Source organism: Engystomops pustulosus, chromosome 7 (genome assembly GCF_040894005.1).
Source record: "Engystomops pustulosus chromosome 7, aEngPut4.maternal, whole genome shotgun sequence".
Taxonomy (NCBI): domain Eukaryota; kingdom Metazoa; phylum Chordata; class Amphibia; order Anura; family Leptodactylidae; genus Engystomops; species Engystomops pustulosus.
The window spans coordinates 131,583,012-131,605,024 of NC_092417.1; the positions used below are offsets into that span (position 1 = coordinate 131,583,012).

A 22,013-nucleotide genomic window follows, 5' to 3' on the forward strand; every position below is an offset into this window, starting at 1 on the left:
AAAAAACATCCAGTGAGTGGCAGTTCTGTGGGCAGAAATGCCTTGTTGATGCCAGAGGTCAGAGGAGAATGGGCAGACTGGTTCGAGCTGATAGAAAGGCAACAGTGACTCAAATCGCCACCCGTTACAACCAAGGTAGGCAGAAGAGCATCTCTGAACGCACAGTACGTCGAACTTTGAGGCAGATGGGCTACAGCAGCAGAAGACCACACCGGGTGCCACTCCTTTCAGCTAAGAACAGGAAACTGAGGCTACAATTTGCACAAGCTCATCGAAATTGGACAGAAGAAGATTGGAAAAATGTTGCCTGGTCTGATGAGTCTCGATTTCTTCTGCGACATTCGGATGGTAGGGTAAGAATTTGGCATGAACAACATAAAAGCATGGATCCATCCTTCCTTGTATCAACGGTTCAGGCTGGTGGTGGTGGTGTCATGGTGTGGGGAATATTTTCTTGGCACTCTTTGGGCCCCTTGGTACCAATTGAGCTTCGTTGCAACGCCACAGCCTACCTGAGTATTGTTGCTGACCATGTCCATCCCTTTATGACCACAATGTACCCAACATCTGATGGCTACTTTCAGCAGGATAATGCGCCATGTCATAAAGCTGGAATCATCTCAGACTGGTTTCTTGAACATGACAATGAGTTCACTGTACTCAAATGGCCTCCACAGTCACCAGATCTCAATCCAATAGAGCATCTTTGGGATGTGGTGGAACGGGATATTCGCATCATGGATGTGCAGCCGACAAATCTGCGGCAACTGTGTGATGCCATCATGTCAATAGGGACCAAAATCTCTTAGGAATGCTTCCAGCACCTTGTTGAATCTATGCCACGAAGAATTGAGGCAGTTCTGAAGGCAAAAGGGGGTCCAACCTGTTACTAGCATGGTGTACCTAATAAAGTGGCCGGTGAGTGTACATGCCCATTTATTTAATCACACTCCAACCTTTCCACCATGGTCAAGAATTGCAAACCTGCACCAGGCGTAGATGGGCTACAGAACAATAGGCAAGCAGCTTGATGAGAAGACAACTGTTGGCCTAATTATTATAAAATGGAAAAAAACCCCAGATGACTGTCAATCTTAGTCAGTCTAGGTTAAGGATGATTCTGAGAAAGGTCAGGAATTATCCAAGACCTACACAGGTGGAACTGGTCAATTACCTGAAACCAGCTGTGAACACAGTCTAAAAGATTACTGTTAGTTACACCCTATGCGGTCACAGATTAAAATCAAGCAGGGTTTGCAAGGTCCTCCTGCTCATGCAAGCACATGCCCAGGCGTGCTTAAAGTCCCCTACTTACTCTGGATGATTCAGTGGAGACATGGGAGAAGGTCATTCCTGTATGTCTTGGGTCTTCCAGTATGACAATGATCCAAGACATACAGCCAGGGCCACTAAGGAGTAGCTCCGCATGGAGCATTTCAGGGACCTAAAGTGGCCCAATCAGAAATCTTTGGAGCGAGCTAAAAATCAATATTGTCCAGCATCAGCCTCAAAATCTGAAAGGTCTGGAGAAGATCTGTATGGAGGACTGGACCAAAATCCCTGCTGCGGTATGTGCAAATTTGGTCTAGAAATACAGGAAACATCTAATCTCTGTAATTTGTTTCCGTACTAAATATTATGCTCGGTTTTTCTATGGTATCCTGGGTTGGACTGACCCACCGGTATATCAGGGAAAACACCGGTGGACCCCAACACATTTCAGCCCCACCCCAGTCCTGCCAACTCCTCCCTGGTAACCGCCCACACCGCCTCTGGTCACCGCCGTGCTGTTGATGGTACAGAGAGCTATGAGCACTCTGCATCTTAACTGGTCACTTGCTGCATCTATGTGGAGAGGTCGGCATGTGCAATGTGATGGGGTCATCACGTCTACCAGCATCATTGCACACAGACAGCAGGAAGATGAGAACGGTCAGAGAACTGGAAAAGTGAGTTTGCATTTTTTTTTACAGTTGAAATAAGTAGACGAGGAAGAGAGAGGGTCCCCAAGATAAGAGCCCAAGGGATGAAAGGAAATGAGGGGCCACAATGTGTGTGTGTGCGGGGGGGGGGGGGGGGGTTGGTAGCATAATATGAGGGGCACATGGGGGCCAGAAGGTGAGACGCCACAATATGAGGGGGCTACAATATGAAGGGTGAGGTATAGTGTGGCACATTATGAGATTGGGTAGGAGCTGATGAGGGGCCCACAGGATTAGATGGTAGGGGCTACAATGTGAGGAGCAGATGATAGTCTATGTTATGGGTGTCCCTGGGATCCATGCCTCGGATCCCAGGCACACCCGTGCCCCTCTCCGGGGCGCCGCTGGCCCGTCCCCTGGCTCGCACTCAGTTCTCCAGCCTCTGCCCTGGGCTACCCCTCTATGGGACAGAGGTGATCCAGTCACGACTACCCATACTGCATTTCTGGCTTCATTCCGGTCTGTTTGAAGCCTCCTCAGTTGAAGTGGCACTGCTGAACTTACGCCTAGAAGACTCTTCAATAGGCGAGTATGCTGTCCAGTTCCATACCCGGGCATCTATACGAGTGGCCAGGGCGATGAGACCACTCAGAGTAGCCAGCAGATCACGGGTGGCCAATGCGTCTTTGACCTGAGATGACAGTCCTTTTTAAAATGTTGACCCGGCCCTGTCCGTCTTCTCCACAGCATGCCAGTTTGTTCTTCGGGCTGCAGGGACTTCCGTTGCACATCATGTCTGACCGAGGGGTCCAGTTTGTGTCCGAGTTCTGGCGCTCCTTGTGTAACCAGCAAGTTAATCTGGACTTCTCTTCTGCCTACCAACCTCAGTGGAACGGTCAAGTACAAAGGGTGAATCAGACTTTGGGCTGTTACCTCCGCCACTTCATCTCAGCAGGTCAAGATAACTGGGCTGATCTGCTACCATGGGCTGAGTTCTCCTATATCTGTTGGTGCATCTCCGTGCGTGTGCCCCTGATTGGCGCTGACCATTTCCGGGTTTTCTATAAAAAATGGCTGCTTCCATCAACCCCCGCTGCATCTTTGAGCTCATTAGTGATGTGATGTTCCTTGCTCCTCATTCCCTTTCCCTAGATCTGCATTGATCTCCTGTTGCTGACCTCGGACTTGAACGCCCCCCCCCCCTTTGTCATCGCATGCAAGCCGACGCCGATGTGACACAATCCGATCCCGTGCGCCAAAAACACGGGGCAGTTCGGCGCACAACGGTAACATTCGGAAAACCCGGCGGAAAAATGCGATTCGGTCCTTTAGTAAATGTGCCCCAATGTGATTGAGTTGCATATATGATAAAATACATTTTTTTTAAACATGGAAAAACCCTTGTTGCTACATACCAAACACAAACATTTGGCTCTAAACATAGGTGTTCACTGAGGAGATTTTCCAGACGCCCTGGAAATCCATTTTAAAATGCAATTCTATGCATATTGTGAACATGGTCTTAGGCTGCGTTCACACTAAGGGGGTCATCTTTAGTCAGGACATTTGTGTATGTCTTTTCTTGGTTTTGCCAGGTTTGAACTTGTTTGATTTACCTCAGAGGTTGATATATCAGACAGCTGATTCTGTGGGGTTTTGCAACTTTTTATCAAAAAGTCACACAAAAGTAGCAAACTTTTCTGAAACCTCTTCTAAAGTTTATCTTTTAGCCTGTTCAGGACTGGCGTTTATTTGTGACATTTTTTTACCACATTTTGCAACAAAATTCATATCAGGCGCAACACTTAAGAATTCTTGCACAGATAACGAAAATTTACAAATGTGCCAATAAAATGTTGCAAATGACCCCCATGTGTTTGAATTGCATTTTAAAACATTGCAAACACAACAGGAAAATGCAACTTAAAGGACATCTACCCCCAGATCAAGGATTGTAAACCAAGCACACTAACTTTATGGCTCCCCCTGCTCCCCCTCCGGCAGGATCATCTCTTCTTTAAGTTTCTTATGCCTTTGTTTTTAAGAAAAAAATATTTTATAAATTGTGATAATGAGCCCGAGATGCCCAAGGTTCCATATGGAGCCTGGAGGCTCTCAGGCTCATTTGCATAATTTTAAAACCCAGAGAATAACAAGCTAAAAGAAGATCAGATCCTGCCAGAGGAGGCGCACACCAGTATGTCAGTGCTTGGTTTACAATCGTTCATCCTGCAGATAGATTGTCCTTTAAAACAGTGATTTTCAACCTTTTTTGAGCCGCGGCACACTTTTTATACTTAGAAAATCCTGGGGCACACCACCAACCAAAATAGCACAAAATGACACTAAAACAGTCATAAAAGGCCTCCCTTTACTAGTTAAGAGCCCCTAGCGGCCTCCCTTTACTAGTTAAGAGCCCCTAGCGGCCTCCCTTTACTAGTTAAGAGCCCCTAGCGGCCTCCCTTTACTAGTTAAGAGCCCCTAGCGGCCTCCCTTTACTAGTTAAGAGCCCCTAGCGGCCTCCCTTTACTAGTTAAGAGCCCCTAGCGGCCTCCCTTTACTAGTTAAGAGCCCCTAGCGGCCTCCCTTTACTAGTTAAGAGCCCCTAGCGGCCTCCCTTTACTAGTTAAGAGCCCCTAGCGGCCTCCCTTTACTAGTTAAGAGCCCCTAGCGGCCTCCCTTTACTAGTTAAGAGCCCCTAGCGGCCTCCCTTTACTAGTTAAGAGCCCCTAGAGGCCCCCCTTTACTAATTAAAAGGCCCTAGAGGCCCCCCTTTACTAATTAAAAGGCCCTAGCAGCCTCCCTTTACTAATTAAAAGGCCCTAGAGGCCCCCCTTAACTAATAAAAAGCCCCAGCCTCCCTTTACTAATAAAAAAAGACCCTAGCTGCCTTCCCTATACAAATAATAACCTTATATACTTACCCTTGATGTCTTCTTCCGCGTACCTTCACTCCTAATGGCGATCCGCCCACCTTATGTAGCTCCTGCACCGCGAGCCTCTGGTCACGTGACTTACGCGACCTGACGTCAGGTCGCGTCAGTCACGTGACATGGGCCGCACGGTGCAGGAGCTACAGAAGATGGGCGGATCGCCGACGCGGGGCTTGAAGTTAAGTATGGGGCAGAAACACGGGGGCACGGCGGCAGCACTACACCGGGGCACCATAGTTCGGGGAACTTTCCTCGCGGCACACTCAACCATGTGTCGCGGCACACAGGTTGAAAATCACTGCTTTAAAATACAGGGGCGTTTTTACAATCATTAATACAGCTAAATCTTGTGATATTCAACTCAATGGGGCACATGTATCATAGTTTGCTCTCTGAGGTGCATTGTAAAGACTTTTGGCGGCTAGTTTTTGCACCTTATGTATGATCCTGTCTTTTTACTTGTGACACATTTTCAGTTTTTCCTATCCTGGCAGGCGCAAATTTTGGCATCTTTTTGAGACTTTTTGTTGCAAATGTCACAAATTCACATGGACATAAGCCACGTAAGGGGGTGATATACAGGAGTGGACACTACTGTTAATTTGGGATTTAACATGTTGCATTTTTAATGCATTTTGAAACATATTACAACAGCTGAGGAGAGTGGATTTTTCTAATTACATTACTGTTAACATTTGAATTTACAAAACGCATAGTAAATGCAATGTTAACACAATGCATTAACGTGGCGTTTATATTGCGTTTTGTAAAGGCAAATGTTAACAGTAATGAAATAAGGCAAATCACCTCCCCTCAGCTGTTGCATTTAGTTTAAAAATGCATTATAAACACAATTAAACTGCTACGTGTGACCTCACCCTTAGAAGTAACCAATAAAAAAAAAATCAAAAATTTAAACATTTTAACAAAAGAGATTATTGTGTAAAATGCTAAACAGTTAAAGCATGTGAAATAATTCCAATTTACATGTTAAAATCGGGTCCATGAAAAAAAAATTCCTTTGCACCTGCCCTGGACCAGGTGAAGGATTGCGCCAAAATTGGCGCAAAAATGGCAAAATGTCACACAGAACATCTGGAAAGTTAAGATACATGAGGCACACTGCACAAGGTGCAGACCAAGGCGTACTTGAAAAAGAGTTGCAAAAATGATGCAAAAACGGCAAAAGTCGCTAAAATTAGACAATTTGGCTAGCTGAAACTATGATACATGTGCTCCAATGAAAACTCATTGGGGCTCATTTACTAAGGGTTGCGAATCACACTTTTGTCTGACTGTGCACCTTTTTCGGGGATAACACCGCTTGCACAGGTATTTAACAGGTGTCTGCGCTGGGATTGTGTCACACAAAATCTTTTTTGGCGCAGCTGCGCTGGCTTCCATGAAACACAAATTAGGGGGCGTGCCGCCCAACGATCCGACTGAGCACGGAATTTAACTTTCAATTGTGTCACCAAGACAATGCACCTGCATACACCAGGAAAAAGAAGGTGAACTCCAGCGTACCTGAGTGGGGAAGCGACACATGCAGGATATTGGGCGCATGATCTTGGTGAATCGCTGCAGAGTGCTTTATCGTTGGACAATGCACTTTCGTTGAACTCGGTTGGACAGGTAAGTGAATGTGCCCTATTGTGTGAATGTCCCCAAAGAATATACAGGTAATATTTCCATGTAGCAGTAGGTGGGCCCTCAAAATCAATTTCCCTGGTGGGCCCTAAGTACCCCAAACCAACCCCGATGGTATCAAATAATTATTGCATGCAATAAAATGCAATTTATTTAAAAAAAATTATGCAATATGATTTTCTGGGTTTTTTTTTAGATTCTGTCTCTCACAGTTGAAGTTACCTACAATTAAAATGACAGACCTCTCTAATCTTTGTAGGATCTTTTGTGGGAAAATTAGGAAAATCATCCTGGGATCAAATACCGTATATACTCAGGTATATGCCGACCTGAGTATAAGCCGAGACCCCTAATTTTATAAGCCGAGACCCCTAATTTTAACACAAAAAATTGGAAAACCGAGAGGTTAAGAAATGCATTGGTCACAGCCTCCCCAGAATATAGCCTGCCAGCTCCCTGTAGTATACAGCCAGCCCCCTGGAGTAGATAGCCTGCTCGTAAAAAAAATAGTACTCGCCATTCCGATGACCTGGGCAGCTCCTCTTCTATCTTCATGTTAGCGGCAGGTCCGCGACAGCTCCGCGTGTAGCGCCTCTTCTTTTTGGTTGCTGGCTGCAGGTCCGCGACATCCCCATGCGCTCGGCCCGAGCAGACCGTGCACACGGAGATAATGCAAACCTGAAGCCGGCATAAAAAAAGAAGAGGTGCTGTACGCGGAGCTGTCCCGGACCAGCCGTGAACATGAAGATAGAAGAGGAGCTGCCCGAGGAATGGTGAGTACTCAGTTTATTTTTTTTATATACCAGAGTATAAGCAGAATGAGGATTTTTCAGCACAAAACGTTATAAACGTTACTCATTTCCCCCACTGTACATCTGACCCGCATTAAAGCCCCCAAAAAATAGCAGGCGCACAAAGCCAGACTAAAGATACATGTGACCTACTGACTGTTTGGACACAAACTTGGCAAATGAAGTTTGGTTTAGAAACAAAGAGGGTTTTGCACTGGATAAATACCGTATATACTCCGAGTATATACCGAGTATAAGCCAACCCGAGTATAAGCTGAGACCCCCTAATTTTACCACCAAAAACTGGGAAAACCTATTGACTTGAGTATAAGCCGAGGGTGGGAAATGCATTGGTCACAGACCCCCCCCCCCCAATATATATATATATATATAGCCAGCCCCCTATAGTATAAAGCCTGCCCCCTGTAGTATACAGCCTGCCCAGTTTGCCCCCAGTAGTATACAGACTGCCCCAGGTAGTATACAGCCAGCCCAGCTTGCCCCCAGTAGTATACAGCCAGCCCAGCCTGCCCCCAGTAGTATACAGCCTGCCCCCAGTAGTATACAACCAGCCTAGCTTGCCCCCAGTAGTATACAGCCTGCCCAGCTTTCCCCCAGTAGTATACAGCCTGCCCAGCTTGCCCCCAGTAGTATACAGCCTGCCCAGCTAGCCCCCAGTAGTATACAGCCTGCCCAGCTTGCCCCCAGTAGTATACAGCCTGCCCAGCTTGCCCCCAGTAGTATACAGCCTGTCCAGCTTGCCCCCAGTAGTATACAGCCAGCCCAGCCTGCCCCCAGTAGTATACAGCCAGCCCAGCCTGCCCCCAGTAGTATACAGCCAGCCCAGCCTCCCCCCAGTAGTATACAGCCTTCCCCCAGTAGTATACAGCCACCTCAGCCTGCCCCCAGTAGTATACAGCCACCTCAGCCTGCCCCCAGTAGTATACAGCCACCTCAGCCTTCCCCCTGTAGTATACAGCCACCCCTGTAGCATACAGCCATCTCAGCCTGCCCCCAGTAGTATACAGCCCGTCCCCCAGTAGTATACAGCACAGCCCAGCCTGCCCCCAGTAATATACAGCCTGCCCAGCATTAAAAAAAAAAAAAAAAAAACATTATACTCACCCTCTGGTGGCCCCTACATGCAGCACTGCTCCCCCCATGTCCGCGCAGGTCCTCTTCTGGTTATCGCGCCTGTCTTCTGTATCTCTATCGCTCTCTCCCGGCCAGCAGGCGCATAGTATGAAGCGCCAGGGAGAGAGCAATGGCGGCGCCCAGCTAAATCTTACAGAAGACGGGCGCGGGAGCCAGAAGAGGACCCGCGCGGACATCGGGGGAGCAGCGCTGCACATCGGGCCACTGGAGGGCGAGTATATAAGTTTATTATTTTTTAAGTCTTTTTTAAAGTTTTTTCAGCACATATTGACTCGTGTATAAGCCGAGGGGACGTTTTTCAGCACATTTTTTGTGCTGAAAAACTCGGCTTATACACGAGTATATACGGTAATCTGCACACAAGGTATGTTGTTCTACAGGGTTACAGGCTCTTGCAAGCAGGAACCTCACACTGACCGCGGCATCTAAGATCCATGTGTAAGGATTTGGACCCCCAGCGGCACATGCATATATTATGTTATATATATAGCAGTAAATGAAGAGATGAGGCAGCACTCAAATATAATAATATTCAGCTCAGATGCACAGTTCAAGAACCTTGACCAAGATCCATCCACATCCATACACAAATACACACACTCATTTTAAGGCTTAAATGAGGTAATGAGATAAGATAAGCAAATGAAAGTTTTTTTTAGAATGATTTGTATTTTTCAAACATGTTTTTATGGTAAGTTTATTATAATAAACATTTTTAACGCTTTATTGAAGGGAGAGTGACATAAAAAGGCAGTTTTTCGCTTTTTTGTCTGCCTTTCATCATACAATATTGTGCTATTTTCTTTGGGTCGATATGATAAAAAAGATAGCAATTATGTTAAGGTTTTTATTACATTTTATTACTTTTATTATTATTTATTGTTTGCACCTTTTCAGGAAAAGCTCATTTGTTTTTATGTCGCCATATTTGGAGAGATATACCTTTTAAAAAAAAAAATGGAACAGCACTATTATGGCTAGTTGCAGGAGGATATTTAGTATTCTAAGGTACCAATTTTTTGTTACGTTTGACACCCAACAAAAAATGTCCCTTTGGGTGTTGTTTTTTACTTCCTCTTACTATTGTCCTAATATATGCTTATTATGCAAACATACTATTCACCGTAGAGGCAAAATAATTTTTATGGAAAAAATTAACTACTAAGGGTGAAATGACAATTTATTTAATTAAGATTTTCGTTCTTAATTTTTTTATGTGATTAAACTTTATTTAAAATTATTTTAACTGTCTTACTAGGGAAGAGTCATTTGCAATATTTTGATAGCTTGTGTGCATGCTTGTGTTCTTGCCATGGGGATTTCTCGTCTAACCGTGCGCTGGGAGTTAACCGACAGAAAGGTAAGCTGGACATTTGGATTTTTTTTTTGCTTGATAGGTAATATATTACTGCAGTACTTATGTACAGTCATTCTATTGGATCTATTCTCTAGCTGAGCAGGCTTCTGTGAGGGAGCAGGGAGATGATCACAAATGCTTAGGGGGGCATGTTAAAACCAGACTTTTGGTTCTTTGAAACTCAGATGGACTCTTATGTGGCCCTCTCAAACATCTATGCTTATGTATTATAAAGTTAATTTTATAATTAGTACAACTCCCAATAAACATATGCCGTATTCATACTGCTGGGAGATACCCATCAGATTAGATTTCCTTTAGTGGGGTTAAATTTGCCTGAATGGAGATCTATCAGTACATGGAGGTGCACAGTCGAAGCTAGACTATGTCCCATTGTGATCTCCAGGATGTACAAGCTCGTCCTGGGTTGCAATCTATCCCCTAATTAGGAGTATGCACGCCTAAGTACGTTAAGGGGCTAAAAGTGGTATGCATAGAAGAATAGCAGAGCAGACATTTTTTTTTTGCATCTTAAAGTGGCATGGACTCTTGGGAAAGTAAAAGTAATATTGCTAACTAACAAAGCACTTGTTAGGGCACATCTGGAATATATGGTTCTAGCTCATAAAAAGGATGCCCTCAAGTCAGAGAATGTACAAAAAAAGCCACAAAAATCATAAGGGGCATGGAGGATATTGATTATAAGTTATGTATTTAAAGAATTAGATTTATTTAGTCTTGAGAAGAGTTAACCAATGATCAATTTATCTAAATGTATTTATGGTCTATAAAAAAGCTGAATAAGCCATCGAAAACCTCGAACACACAGACTAAGTCTCGGCTCGGACCAAAGTCAGCCATGTGAGTTGCCATGTAGACTTAATCCTAGTAGGAACACTGTTTTTTTCATGTACTGTACACTCAATAATACCATTTAGTTTCTCCCAAATTCTAACTAATTCTTTATAAATGGATTCATCGTTCAACTTAACAAAGTTTCAGTTTTCATTCATGTTAATTTCAAATGGAACTGGCAGAACTGTTGAACGTAGCCAGGACAAAGATTCAGCCAGCAGAAGGGGAGATGGAATCTATTGTATCTGGAAATGTAATCTTACATCGATTACACTTTCTATTATAATTTTATTTCCTGAGTACAAATTGGCTGTACATGTGTTAGACCAAGGACTCATTTACTGCACTTGCAAAGCTCAGCATTCCTTAAAGTGCAGTTTTTGGCTTTTTAGTTTTAACATTGTGTTTGCTTTTACCAATAATACAATTACAAATTTTACATAGGTTATAGGGATCAACTGAATTCTCAGTCCTAATATGTGTTGCTATGACCACCGTGCACATATGAAAATAGGTGAATTATCTCCCTGTTTGAGTGTATTGATAAACTCACTTCTGAAAAAGCCAATCTCTATTAAAACAAACTAAAGCATTGGTTACCTGAAGGGCAATACTGTCTTCTTTTCCAAACTGTGTAATTGTCTTAAGAACATTTCTCTGTATGGTTCTATCAGCATAAAGTGTGTATATACAGATGTCGCAAAATGTTGTGATGTTCAATATCCTCTCGATTTATTCTTTTTGATTCTTACAAAAGATAATAATCTAAAATCGCCATACATGCTCTATTATAGAAAACACATCTAAATAGCTCTATCTACTGTTCACCTGGCCTAAATACTAGCAGTTATGGGTGCAGACATCTGGGGACCTTGATGTATACGGCAATTTGAGCTCACACCGGGTTGCTATGACAACACAGCAATGAAAGGAATAAGAAGGGTGCATATTGCTAACAGAATCCCTAAGCATTATAACTGTGGGCCTGTTATTTCAGGAAGTTATATCTGAACTCAAAAGTTAGACAATATATAAAAATGAAAGTACAGAGGTAACATAATTTTCTTATACAGGCGATCCCTGACTTACCGACTAAACCGCCTTACAGACGGACCTCTCTGCCAACTGTGACCTCTGATGAAGCTCTCTGGATGCTTTAGTTTGGACACAGGCTGCAATGATCAGCTGTAATGCAGTGTCTATAATTAAGTTTTATTTATAATCCTTGATCCCATGACAGCACAATGCAACAATTCTGGTGTAACAGTCACAATTCTGGAGTAGGGCAGAAGGGTTCTGGAGTCATGGACCCGCTGGACCACCACGGAAGATGAGGGAACTAGCTGACACCCGGGATGGGGTCTAAATGGCACCTGCCACCAGGTCGTTCCACGGGTGCTGCTAGGCCTGCGATGGCAGCCAAGGTAGTGGAGTGATGCAGGACACAGTCCGAGCCTGGGGTGACAGCAGGAGAACAGCTTAGGAGGAACGCTGGAACTCACGGTAGGGATATAGGAGCTGGCACACGGTAAAGGCAGACAGGAACGGACTGGCATACGGAACAGGAATGCAGGAACTGGCACAAAGTACAGGGAGGAGTGGATGACGGGAAAACAGAAGAACACTGGAAAAACAGGAACACGGAGGAACACTGGAAACACAGCAACACTGGAGGGCTTTCACTTCACAGGAATGAGGCTAAAGATCCGGCAGACAGGAAGGTGCCAGATAATAAGGCAGAGTTGCATTAACAAGCGCCAATCATGAGGACGCGGGCCCTTTAAATCTTGAAGAGGTGGCCTAGATGGATTCGGAGAAGGAGCATGTTGTGGTGAGTATAGGCCTGGGAACAGGGCTGCAGGAGCGGGACCAGCGGCCGCGGGAGTCACGCTGTTGAGAGGGGCACGGGTGTGTCATGGATCGTGGTGGCACCCGTGACACTCTAAATTTTGAGAATCCAATTTTCACTGAAACGAACAAAAATTTCTTCCACAATTCTAAAAAATACCTGCTCTGACTTGCATACAAATTCTACTTAATAACAAACCTGAAGAACCTATCTTGTACTATGATATAATTTCTTTAAAATTTCTAAAAAAATAAAGGTTAAGAATTTGCTAGTTTTGGGCATTATCTCAAACTAAATTACAATAGCCTGAATCTATTTCTCTAAGTGAAACCAATCCAACTATCAAACATGAATTATAGTCCCACTTCTTCCTCTATATTGGGGGAGAGATCGATCAGAAAGTTGGATTTCATAATTTTGCTTTCTCCCTACTCTCCAAATCAAATCACATGAAGATGAGCTTGCATGTGTATGGGGGGAGTCAGGAGTAATGACTATTTAGCTGACATCTAAGAATTTCGGCATATAGACTTGCAAATCTCTACTGATCTTTGTGGAAATTGTTAGGTTCACTTGATTTAGTTTTTTTTATTAATCATAGCCATTGCATATTTAAATACATTAAATATATAAAATACCCAGAACCCTTCTGCTTCATTAGGATAATATTAGGAGGAAGGAGGCCATGGATAACAAAAATATAAGAATATGAATATTACCACAATCACAGTGCCTATAATTATACCTAAGGTTTATCCATGCTTCAGTTAGATTGTAGATTTTGTGGAGGAATTGCAAGATGTGCAACTAAATTTAGAGTTTGCAGCATAATCTGTCCTGGGCTGGAAATGGATTAAAACGAGGACTGTGACTAAGTCGTCATAAAATGTACTAAATTTATTAATACTTTTGCTAGTAAACTGTGCAAAATTAATAATGTCATGTGCAGAATTAAATGTGTTCAAATGATCCCACTTTTCACACATTTCCAATCCAAATGTGTCCCTGGAATTTGTTTTTAGAAACTTCTTTTGCTACATGTAAACATGCTTATTTAGTTATTTCGAGATAATTAACAATTCTCACTGGGGTGCTTGGCTGTAGGATTTGTTCCTCGGTGTATCCATGTATCACTGTAGTTAATGGGAATCTGCTGCTCAACCACTTGTGTAAAAGTATTGGTACTTGAACAGAAGACATAAATCTTAAAAACTCAATGCCAATACAGCCCCTATAGAAGTGATTTAAAAGCAAGCCCACCCAAGCCGTGAGGCCATTTGCTACTAGCCATTCCCATATTAGCCATTCCATCATGGGTATTCCCATCTGGGCATTTGCCATTTAATTAAATTCATTTGCCATATGTAAACATTTCTTCAATTGGATGTTAATAAAAAAAATGTTCCTGTGTGGAGATAATTTCTCATAAATGTAGCCATCTTGTCCCTTAGAAACAAGATGGCTTCCTCGGATACGACCACGTCAAACTCTGGCAGTGGTGGCCAGACATGCGCTATAGAGTCCTGCCGCACCACCAGGATTCAGCGATCATTACCACAAATTTTATATACAATAACCTTTTGTTTCTTTGTGCAATCACTCCAGCAGAGGTGGCCGTATCCGAGGAAGCTATCTCGTTTCTAAGGGACCATATCACTACATTTAGGAACATTTTTTTTTAGTAACATCCAATTGGAGAAATGTTTACAAATAGGAGATTAATGAAACCTGAATGTGAATGCCTAGACGAGAATACTCCTTTAAGTAATATTTCAGGATAATATCAATAGTGTTTCTATAATGTTACTTACCCCTTCACCAGCTCCACAGCAATAAAGTCAGGCCCCTGACCTCCATTGTAAAGTAGGAGTCCATCTGGGTGTCGGCCTCGAAACATGAAAAGTAGATGCATAGAAGCATAGGCTTGAAGTCGAGGGAGGGCAAGGTAGGCTGGTCCTGACCGAAAGACTACTGGATCAGCTAGAAGTGGACGGAGACCACCAGCCCGAGCATTGAGTTCACACCGTTTGCCTAATTCACCATCCTGACATAGGTCAAGATATGGGGCACCATTATAACGAAGAGCTGTTAAGTGACCTAAGAAGTTTGAAGGTGGGGCTGAAAGGAAACGGCGCTCAGTCATTATGCCCGTTTCCAAATGGTGAAGCTCCAATCGAGTATGGTCACCAGCCATATGTCCTACAAAAATAAGAACGTTAATACTGTAGTTTCTATATTGAAAGACACACATAAGGTGTAGAATGACTTGATTATACATATCCTTCGTAAGATAGACACATGATCTACAATTAATGAGAATATAAGAGCTATGTTGAACTACAAAAGGAATTACAATATTGTAAGTAAGTGAAGTGGAACATACCACAAATGGCATCTTACAATGATTAGATGCATATAATGTTCTAGTTCAATAGTTACTTGAGGGCAGTGTAGTCTTAAGAATGCATATGCGATTGATGCTACAATTTCCCTGCACTATAGTGGAATTGTGATAACTGAAATGAATCATTGTACCACAATTACAGATTAAACTTCGGGTGGAATCACATTGGCGTTTTTTTCACATCAGTGATTTATCACTGAAGCCATTTTAGCTAATGGAATCTTACAGATTTGTTTTTTCTTCTCTTTTCAAATCTCTTTTGATTTTATTTATTCCTGACTTCAGATGTGCCTTTTAATGTGTATTTTCACACCCCAGTTTTTTTTACACTAATCCAATGTTGTCGATAAACAAAATATGAGGACTTTAAATATTTTTACACTGATCAATGGAGGAAACTTAAGTGTAAAAAAGCACATTGTAAAAAATGATAAAAGTAAGGCATCAGTTAGAAATCACCAAAGCCAGGAAGAAAAAACTAATCTGTATAATAAAAAGAGATATTTTAAAAAAATCACTGATTAAAAAAAAAGTCCGCCCTTACATAAACTGGACCAATCATAACACCTGACATGTCTCTCTTTTGACTCTAACTTGGTTTCAATTTTGAATGCGCTCTATATTTTTGCTAATAACAATTAATATAATTATATACCAAAAGAGCTCATTATCCCCGCTCTCTGTACTCCCATTCAGCTACAGAGCTAGTGTGGTGTTTTATCTTTAAATTTAAATCAGGGGCACTAGATCAAGGTATTATGACTGGTAAATCTCCTTATATTTGTTACCCATGGCCTCCTTCCTTCTAAAATCAATTCATAAAATGATGCTAATGAGTCTGAGGGGTGTTTCCAGAACCTCTCAGTGATGTCTTCTCACTTGTTGTTACAATGAACAGAGCGTTGTTACAAGGAGGAGACATGTTCTGCTATTTATAACACCCTGTGAAACTGCAACACTGAGGGTATCTGGAAACACCCACAAGAGCCCTTCAGTTGCATTAGCATAATGATGAAAGTTTATTTTAGAAGGAAGGAGGCCATGGATAACAAATATGCAAAGATTACCTCATTCACGGTACCTGGATCTGTGAGGAAGTGTCCCTGGTTTATCATGAAGGAGTTTGATGGTAAACTCCTTTAAATACAGATTATTATCAGCAAGATATTTATAAAATATACATACAAAAAAGTAACTACCTTCTACAGTGACGTTGTCCACACTTAGCTGCAGGTACTTCCCTCTGCGGAGGACTCGTACTGTGTGCCACTCGTTGTCATTTAGCTTTTGGCCAGCATACAAAGTCTCAGGGCCTTTACCTGTAATGAGCAGGGGTGCAGTGTAAAGCTAGGCAATTACTTTTTCACAAACACATATCTATACCAAGATGATGGAAGCAATATGTTTTATTCAGTCCATTCCAAGAAATTGTTTAAATAACTGCTACACTATTGATTTTTTAAGAATACAGCAGAGAAAAAGACCATTTCTAATATTCTCCAGTTTTTTTTTAGCTCTGCAGTTTGTGAAACCTTACCCCCTGAAGAGTTTTACTAGGATTTTCAGTCAATGGCCTATCTTTCGGATATACTGTCAATATCCTATTAGTGGGGACTGACACTCATAGCCAACGTATGAGTCAGCTGTTCAAGACCACTGCTGGGCCTAATGCAACACAGTGCCAAAAGCAGACAAATCTGTACACCGTGTAGTAGCCAGACAGATTTACTGCAGCTCACCTCCCATTTACTTCAGTAATAGCAGTAACACCACACGGCACTACATTGTAGGGGGAGGCTTTTGCTACTGGCTCCATTCACTGTATTTTACAGTGAGCAGCTGTAGGCCCGCACAATGATCAGATAATAATGGACTATCCTGATGGTTTTGTTTAAAGTGCAACTATATGGAGATTGTTAATGCTGAAACCTTCAGCTAGGTTCACACCACTTGCCCTCCAATGTAAAGATACATTGGGCGTATTCTGGATGTATCCTTTTCAACTTAGGGCTAAAATGTATCCCACACACACTTAAGAGGCTATTAGACAGGATACCTTCTAGGGATAGATAAACTGAGATGAGATAAAATGTCTATATTTATAATACAGGAAATAGTAGGGATTAACTCTATCCACAACTCGCTATCTATCAATATGTGATCGCTAAAAAAGGGGGGAAGTGATCAAACCCTGCTAGATCAAAGTATTATGTTGGACAGAGCATAGCATCTCCTAACCCCTGAACATTACAATTTCAGTTACTCTCTGTCTGTGTTTTAAACCTTTCACTGTAGCTGTTCTTAATGAGGAATATAAAATAAAGGTTACATTTTAACCATTCACTCTAGCCCTGGTGGATAAACAGTTTTTGGTGACTATTGGTATTATATATTATATGATGCTTGATTTTCCCATCCACCTAGTACTTATAACCAATAGGGTCAAGTTGTTTTATTCTCCCCTCTTGGGGTTTGGACCTTGCAGTGCTTGCTTAGATAATGACTCCGCTATTACCTTTGCTGGAGGAGAACAGAAAGCACAATCCATATACTATTGATGTACAAAATATAGTAAAAGGTTTAGTTCCTACCTTCAATCACTTTATTTTTGGAAATATTATAGAATATATGGATCTATTATGTTACATAATTATATATGTATATATGTTGTATAATTAATGGCACATTACAATTCTCCTTATAATGTATTGAGGTAATTTAAGTATTTCTAGGGTTACAGAGGGATGCCGATTGTAGTGGCCGGAGCCATGGATGAATGGGAGTAGAGAGGGGAGTATAAGAAGTTAAATTTTCTTATACATCCCCCAGTCTATATCAATTTCCAATCCTGCACAACCTCTTTAAATATGTTTATGGACTCCTATTTCTCATGAAACCAATTCAGTGCTATATCATGATAAGCCCATCAAATTTTTGAAAGGCTGCAATGTGCAACAAGGTTATCATTGTCATCATTTAACACTTATATCCAGACATGTTAATGATTGATTTGTATAAAATGTTTAAAAAATAAGAGTTAAAAAAAAATAAAAAAACATTAAAATTTGAGTTATTTTCTTAACTGGTTGCTAGCTAAAGGAGATTGGTAAAAAAACTAAATAACTATTATTATTATACTATTATTAACTACTATTATTAATATTATGTAAAATTATTTTAAAGAAAACACAAAAAATAAGTAAAGTTGAGTTGTAAAGAGAATTTTTAAGAAACAGTAAGAGGGTGAATGCAAGAGGAGAAAATGTAGAAGAGGAGACAGCAGAGAAGGTGAACAGAAGAACAGGTTTGTTTGAAAGCATAGATACATCTTGTGACTTACTGGGCCCGCATACTATCCGTAAACAGTCTGAGGGGGAAGAGAAAGAGACAGTCTGGGTTATCCTTCAGATCTTTCTGCAGACAGAAAAATTCAGCACCCACATATTCCGGGGACGAACATGTGTCTCAGGAGCCATTTCATAACTGACACTACGCATATTAATTATGCAAGAAATGCCATTTTTATATATTAAAAATTGAAACAGAAAATTTTCTACAATGTTTATTGTACCTTTGTATAATTAGTTTTGCTATGGTATAGTTACTTTTTATATTTCTAAGATAAATCCATTTTGGATTATGTATCAAAACCAGGACAAATAAAACAGAGCAGTTGACAACAGCAACTCAGAACAACACTGAAAGTAATATAAATTTCTATTTAAATTTTCTAAAAAGAATACTGCTTTTTTTTATAAGCCCTAGTTTTAATACACAATGTCAATCATGGAAACCCATACTTAGATTACCAGGGTACCACACTTACTTGCCCTTTATAAAATGGCCACCTTGCAAACTACAGCCAACAGCAGACAAGAAAAGGGGCGGTCCCAGAGGGTTTAGCCTCTAAGCTCATTCCTATTGGCTGAAAGGTCTTTGCAGAACATACCATGTTCTCGTTACCAACCAATCTACCGCAGAACTTAGAGGTGGAACCTAAGCTCCCCTATTCTGTCTCCTTCAGAAACAACTCAGACCACCTCAATAAAGGAGAGAGGGAATTGATCTGGGGCTGATGGCTGTGGTCACCACATGTCGTCAACCGCGACGGAAAAGGGGACATGGACATAAAAGAGGCAGAACCAGGCCCCACTTACATCAACTTTCGATTAGAATGTCAGAAATGTGAATGAACTGATGTACATTCTTAGTAGGGTGACAAGTGATTTAATGCATTTGGAGATATGAGATATGGTAATATGTTGTATGTCGTAAAAATAACTAAGTAACTCTTTAGTTGACACTGAAGCAATTTATGTCAACTAAATGTTTAAAAGGTTGTGTCATATATAGATAATATACAGTAACTGTAGTAAATCGACATAAAATATGTAGTATGTATGTAATATGTAAGTATGTAGTTTCTTCTAAAAATGTAATTCTGTCAATTCTGTAATTATGTGCCATACCAGCTCTCATTGGAATGCATTTTCCATTATGCACATCAGCATCAGACATACACATTAGAGCAATATTGTAAGAAATGGGTCTTAGGGCTCATTAACACTGCCGTCTGCGGGGCCATACATGTAGCCGCAAATTTGCGGCCGCATGTACGTCCCCATAGACGGCAATAGCGGCACGGCGGGGATCCGGTGCCACGCATGCTCTATCTTTTGGCGGATGTGCGGCCGTGTGCCGCTATTTCCTATGGAGGGAGGAAAGGTCACCTCCTCCTCCTCTCCAGCACACGGCGGTGTGCCCGCACGGCGGGCATACCGCGTGTGATTGTACCCTTAGTTATTTGCCTTCATCTGCTGATTCATGAGCACCTTCTACTTACGTATGTTAGCAATGAAATGTGCTAGCTCAGACTCCTAGATAGTATATACGTTGATTCTTTTAAGGTATAGTGGGTGTTTGTACATCTGCACTGGTAGTGCACAGGTCTACCATAGGCAGTGATGGCGAGCCTGTTAGACACAGAATGCCCAAACTACAACCAAAACCCACATATTTTTTAATTTTTCAAAGTGTCAACAATCTGGTCTTTTAAAGCTTTCAAATGTATCGGTGTCCTGAGGACATCAAAACAGTAGAAAGAAGAAGGAAAAATGTGGATTCTCTTCTTTATTATCTTAACTTTTCTCATTGAACAGGAAGAATTCCATAGCCCAGAGAGGGAGATCCATTGATAATCCATCCCCATCCACATTTTCTCTATCCACCTGCATTTCCAAGCAGCCTAGGATGTGTCCCTTTCAAACAACACTTAACACTGCACATCCTAGGATGGCTGGAAATGCAGGAGGATACCCTGAATAGCAAGTGTGATGGCCTAGATGCCAAAAGAAAGGGTTTTAAAGGGGTTCTCAGGAGGTGGAAAAACATGGCTGCAGTCTTCCAAAAACAGCACCACACCTGACCATGGTTACTGCCAGTACTGCAGCTCTGCAGCTCAGCTGTATAGAAATGAATGGAGCTTAGTTGCAATACCACACACTACCCATGGTCAGGTGAGGTGCTGTTTTTGGAAGACTGCAGCCATGTTTTTCCACCTCCAGAGAACCCCTTTAAGTGCTACCTTTGGCACCCATGCAAAAGGTTAGGGTGCTACCCAATCCCTTTACAGGGTATCTGAAGTTAAGCATTTTCCAAATACTTGAGCTTTTGATGTACAATACAAGCCCATTCATCCAACTGTATGTGTGTACTACATGTTAACAAAAAAAAATAATCTACCAAAACACCTGAAACGTGCCAAATGTACAAAAATATACAGAACAAACATTGCTTTATGGATGATGGCACATACTCAGCTAGAAAATCAAATAAATCTCCCATTAAGGTGGAATGTCCACTTAGCATGCTACACTATTCCAAGAAGAAAGAAGAACATTTCCCTAGAGCCCCCGCCCTATGTTCAGGATGACAGACTGCTTAGTACACACACATACACAGCAGCCTATGAATGAATGGTGAAGTGCTCATTTTATAAATACACTAGACTCTTCAACTTTATTGGAGTTTTGACAAAAGGGCACATTGCTGCAGGCTGTATTAAATGTGCCGGGCCGGAGAAATCCCCCTACCCTTTTCCTGCCCTCACCTTCTTGGCGTGGTGGTGGCTTATAGGTAAACAGTTGCATTGCATGGCCAGGAATTTTTTCCGCATCAATAGAAACTGTATAGATCAGTTATAATGTGCTGGCTTACCTATCCATTTCATCTTAGCACTTCTATACTACTGTCTTCTACAGGCTTTACATGTAATAGCTGTATAACATATTGTTAAACAAGTTAACAATATTATTTCTCTGCTTTGTCTAATATCGACTGATTGTTCAGAAAATGAATTGGATAAGTGTGAATTGAAGCAGCAGTATAGGAAAAATATGAGAATTAATGGTTGATTGTCTATGAGGAGCACAGTGGGGCAGGGTTTTGTCACTCTGAAATGTCCATTCCATGCCTGACAGACCAGATGTGTCTGAAGGTTTTCAGCAAAGCAAACATTTAGAGGATATTTAATAACATAACATCACTCACACATGCTTCAATTCACAAAGCATGTAGATTGGAAAAATGGTAAAAGTCACAGAGACAAAGGACTGTATTCAAGGCATTTAAATCAGCTACACTATGAAACATATTAACGCCCTCAGAATTTACAATTTTTATGACAAACTAGATTGCATGAAGGCCACAAATAAAGAAAAGTCAATATTTTAAGTGGTTAAAAATATCAAAAAACCTAAATTACAAAATACAAGCTATACCTTGGCCAGGGAAGAAACTATTCTCGTTATGGAGAGTTTGTCATTAAAGGCCACCTGCAAATCTTTTTTCCAGAGTGGTAAAGGGAAAGCTTTGCCATAAAACTACCTTGTAGGCTATATACGATTTTCTATACAATATATTTAACCACTTGATCACTTGGTACCTGATGTGTTGTTCCATTCCTCACTTTGACCTGCCTTAATACCCAGGCCTAATTATGATGTTTCTGCCCCTGTCATCCAGGGAGAACCACATGCAGATCTTCATATTTCTCATTTTTCTTTATGTGCTTTTGTCTCTATTGCTTGGAACAAGGG

The 22,013-nt window shown here is 41.6% G+C and overlaps 1 protein-coding gene across 14 annotated transcripts in view; it reads right to left on the reverse strand.

Moving 5' to 3' along the window:
- Nucleotides 1–22,013, reverse strand: part of NRXN2 (neurexin 2) — a 588,251-nt gene that overhangs the window by 271,823 nt on the left and 294,415 nt on the right. For 11 of the 14 annotated variants that reach the window (XM_072117807.1, XM_072117808.1, XM_072117809.1 and 8 more), the window contains 3 exons: nucleotides 18,257–18,283; nucleotides 16,116–16,235; nucleotides 14,324–14,711 (listed from right to left, as the gene is read on the reverse strand). In XM_072117807.1, the coding sequence (XP_071973908.1) occupies nucleotides 14,324–14,711; nucleotides 16,116–16,235; nucleotides 18,257–18,283 (535 nt within the window). The remainder of the gene's footprint in view (nucleotides 1–14,323; nucleotides 14,712–16,115; nucleotides 16,236–18,256; nucleotides 18,284–22,013) is intronic. The other 3 variants (XM_072117822.1, XM_072117815.1, XM_072117811.1) reach the window with 1 other exon arrangement.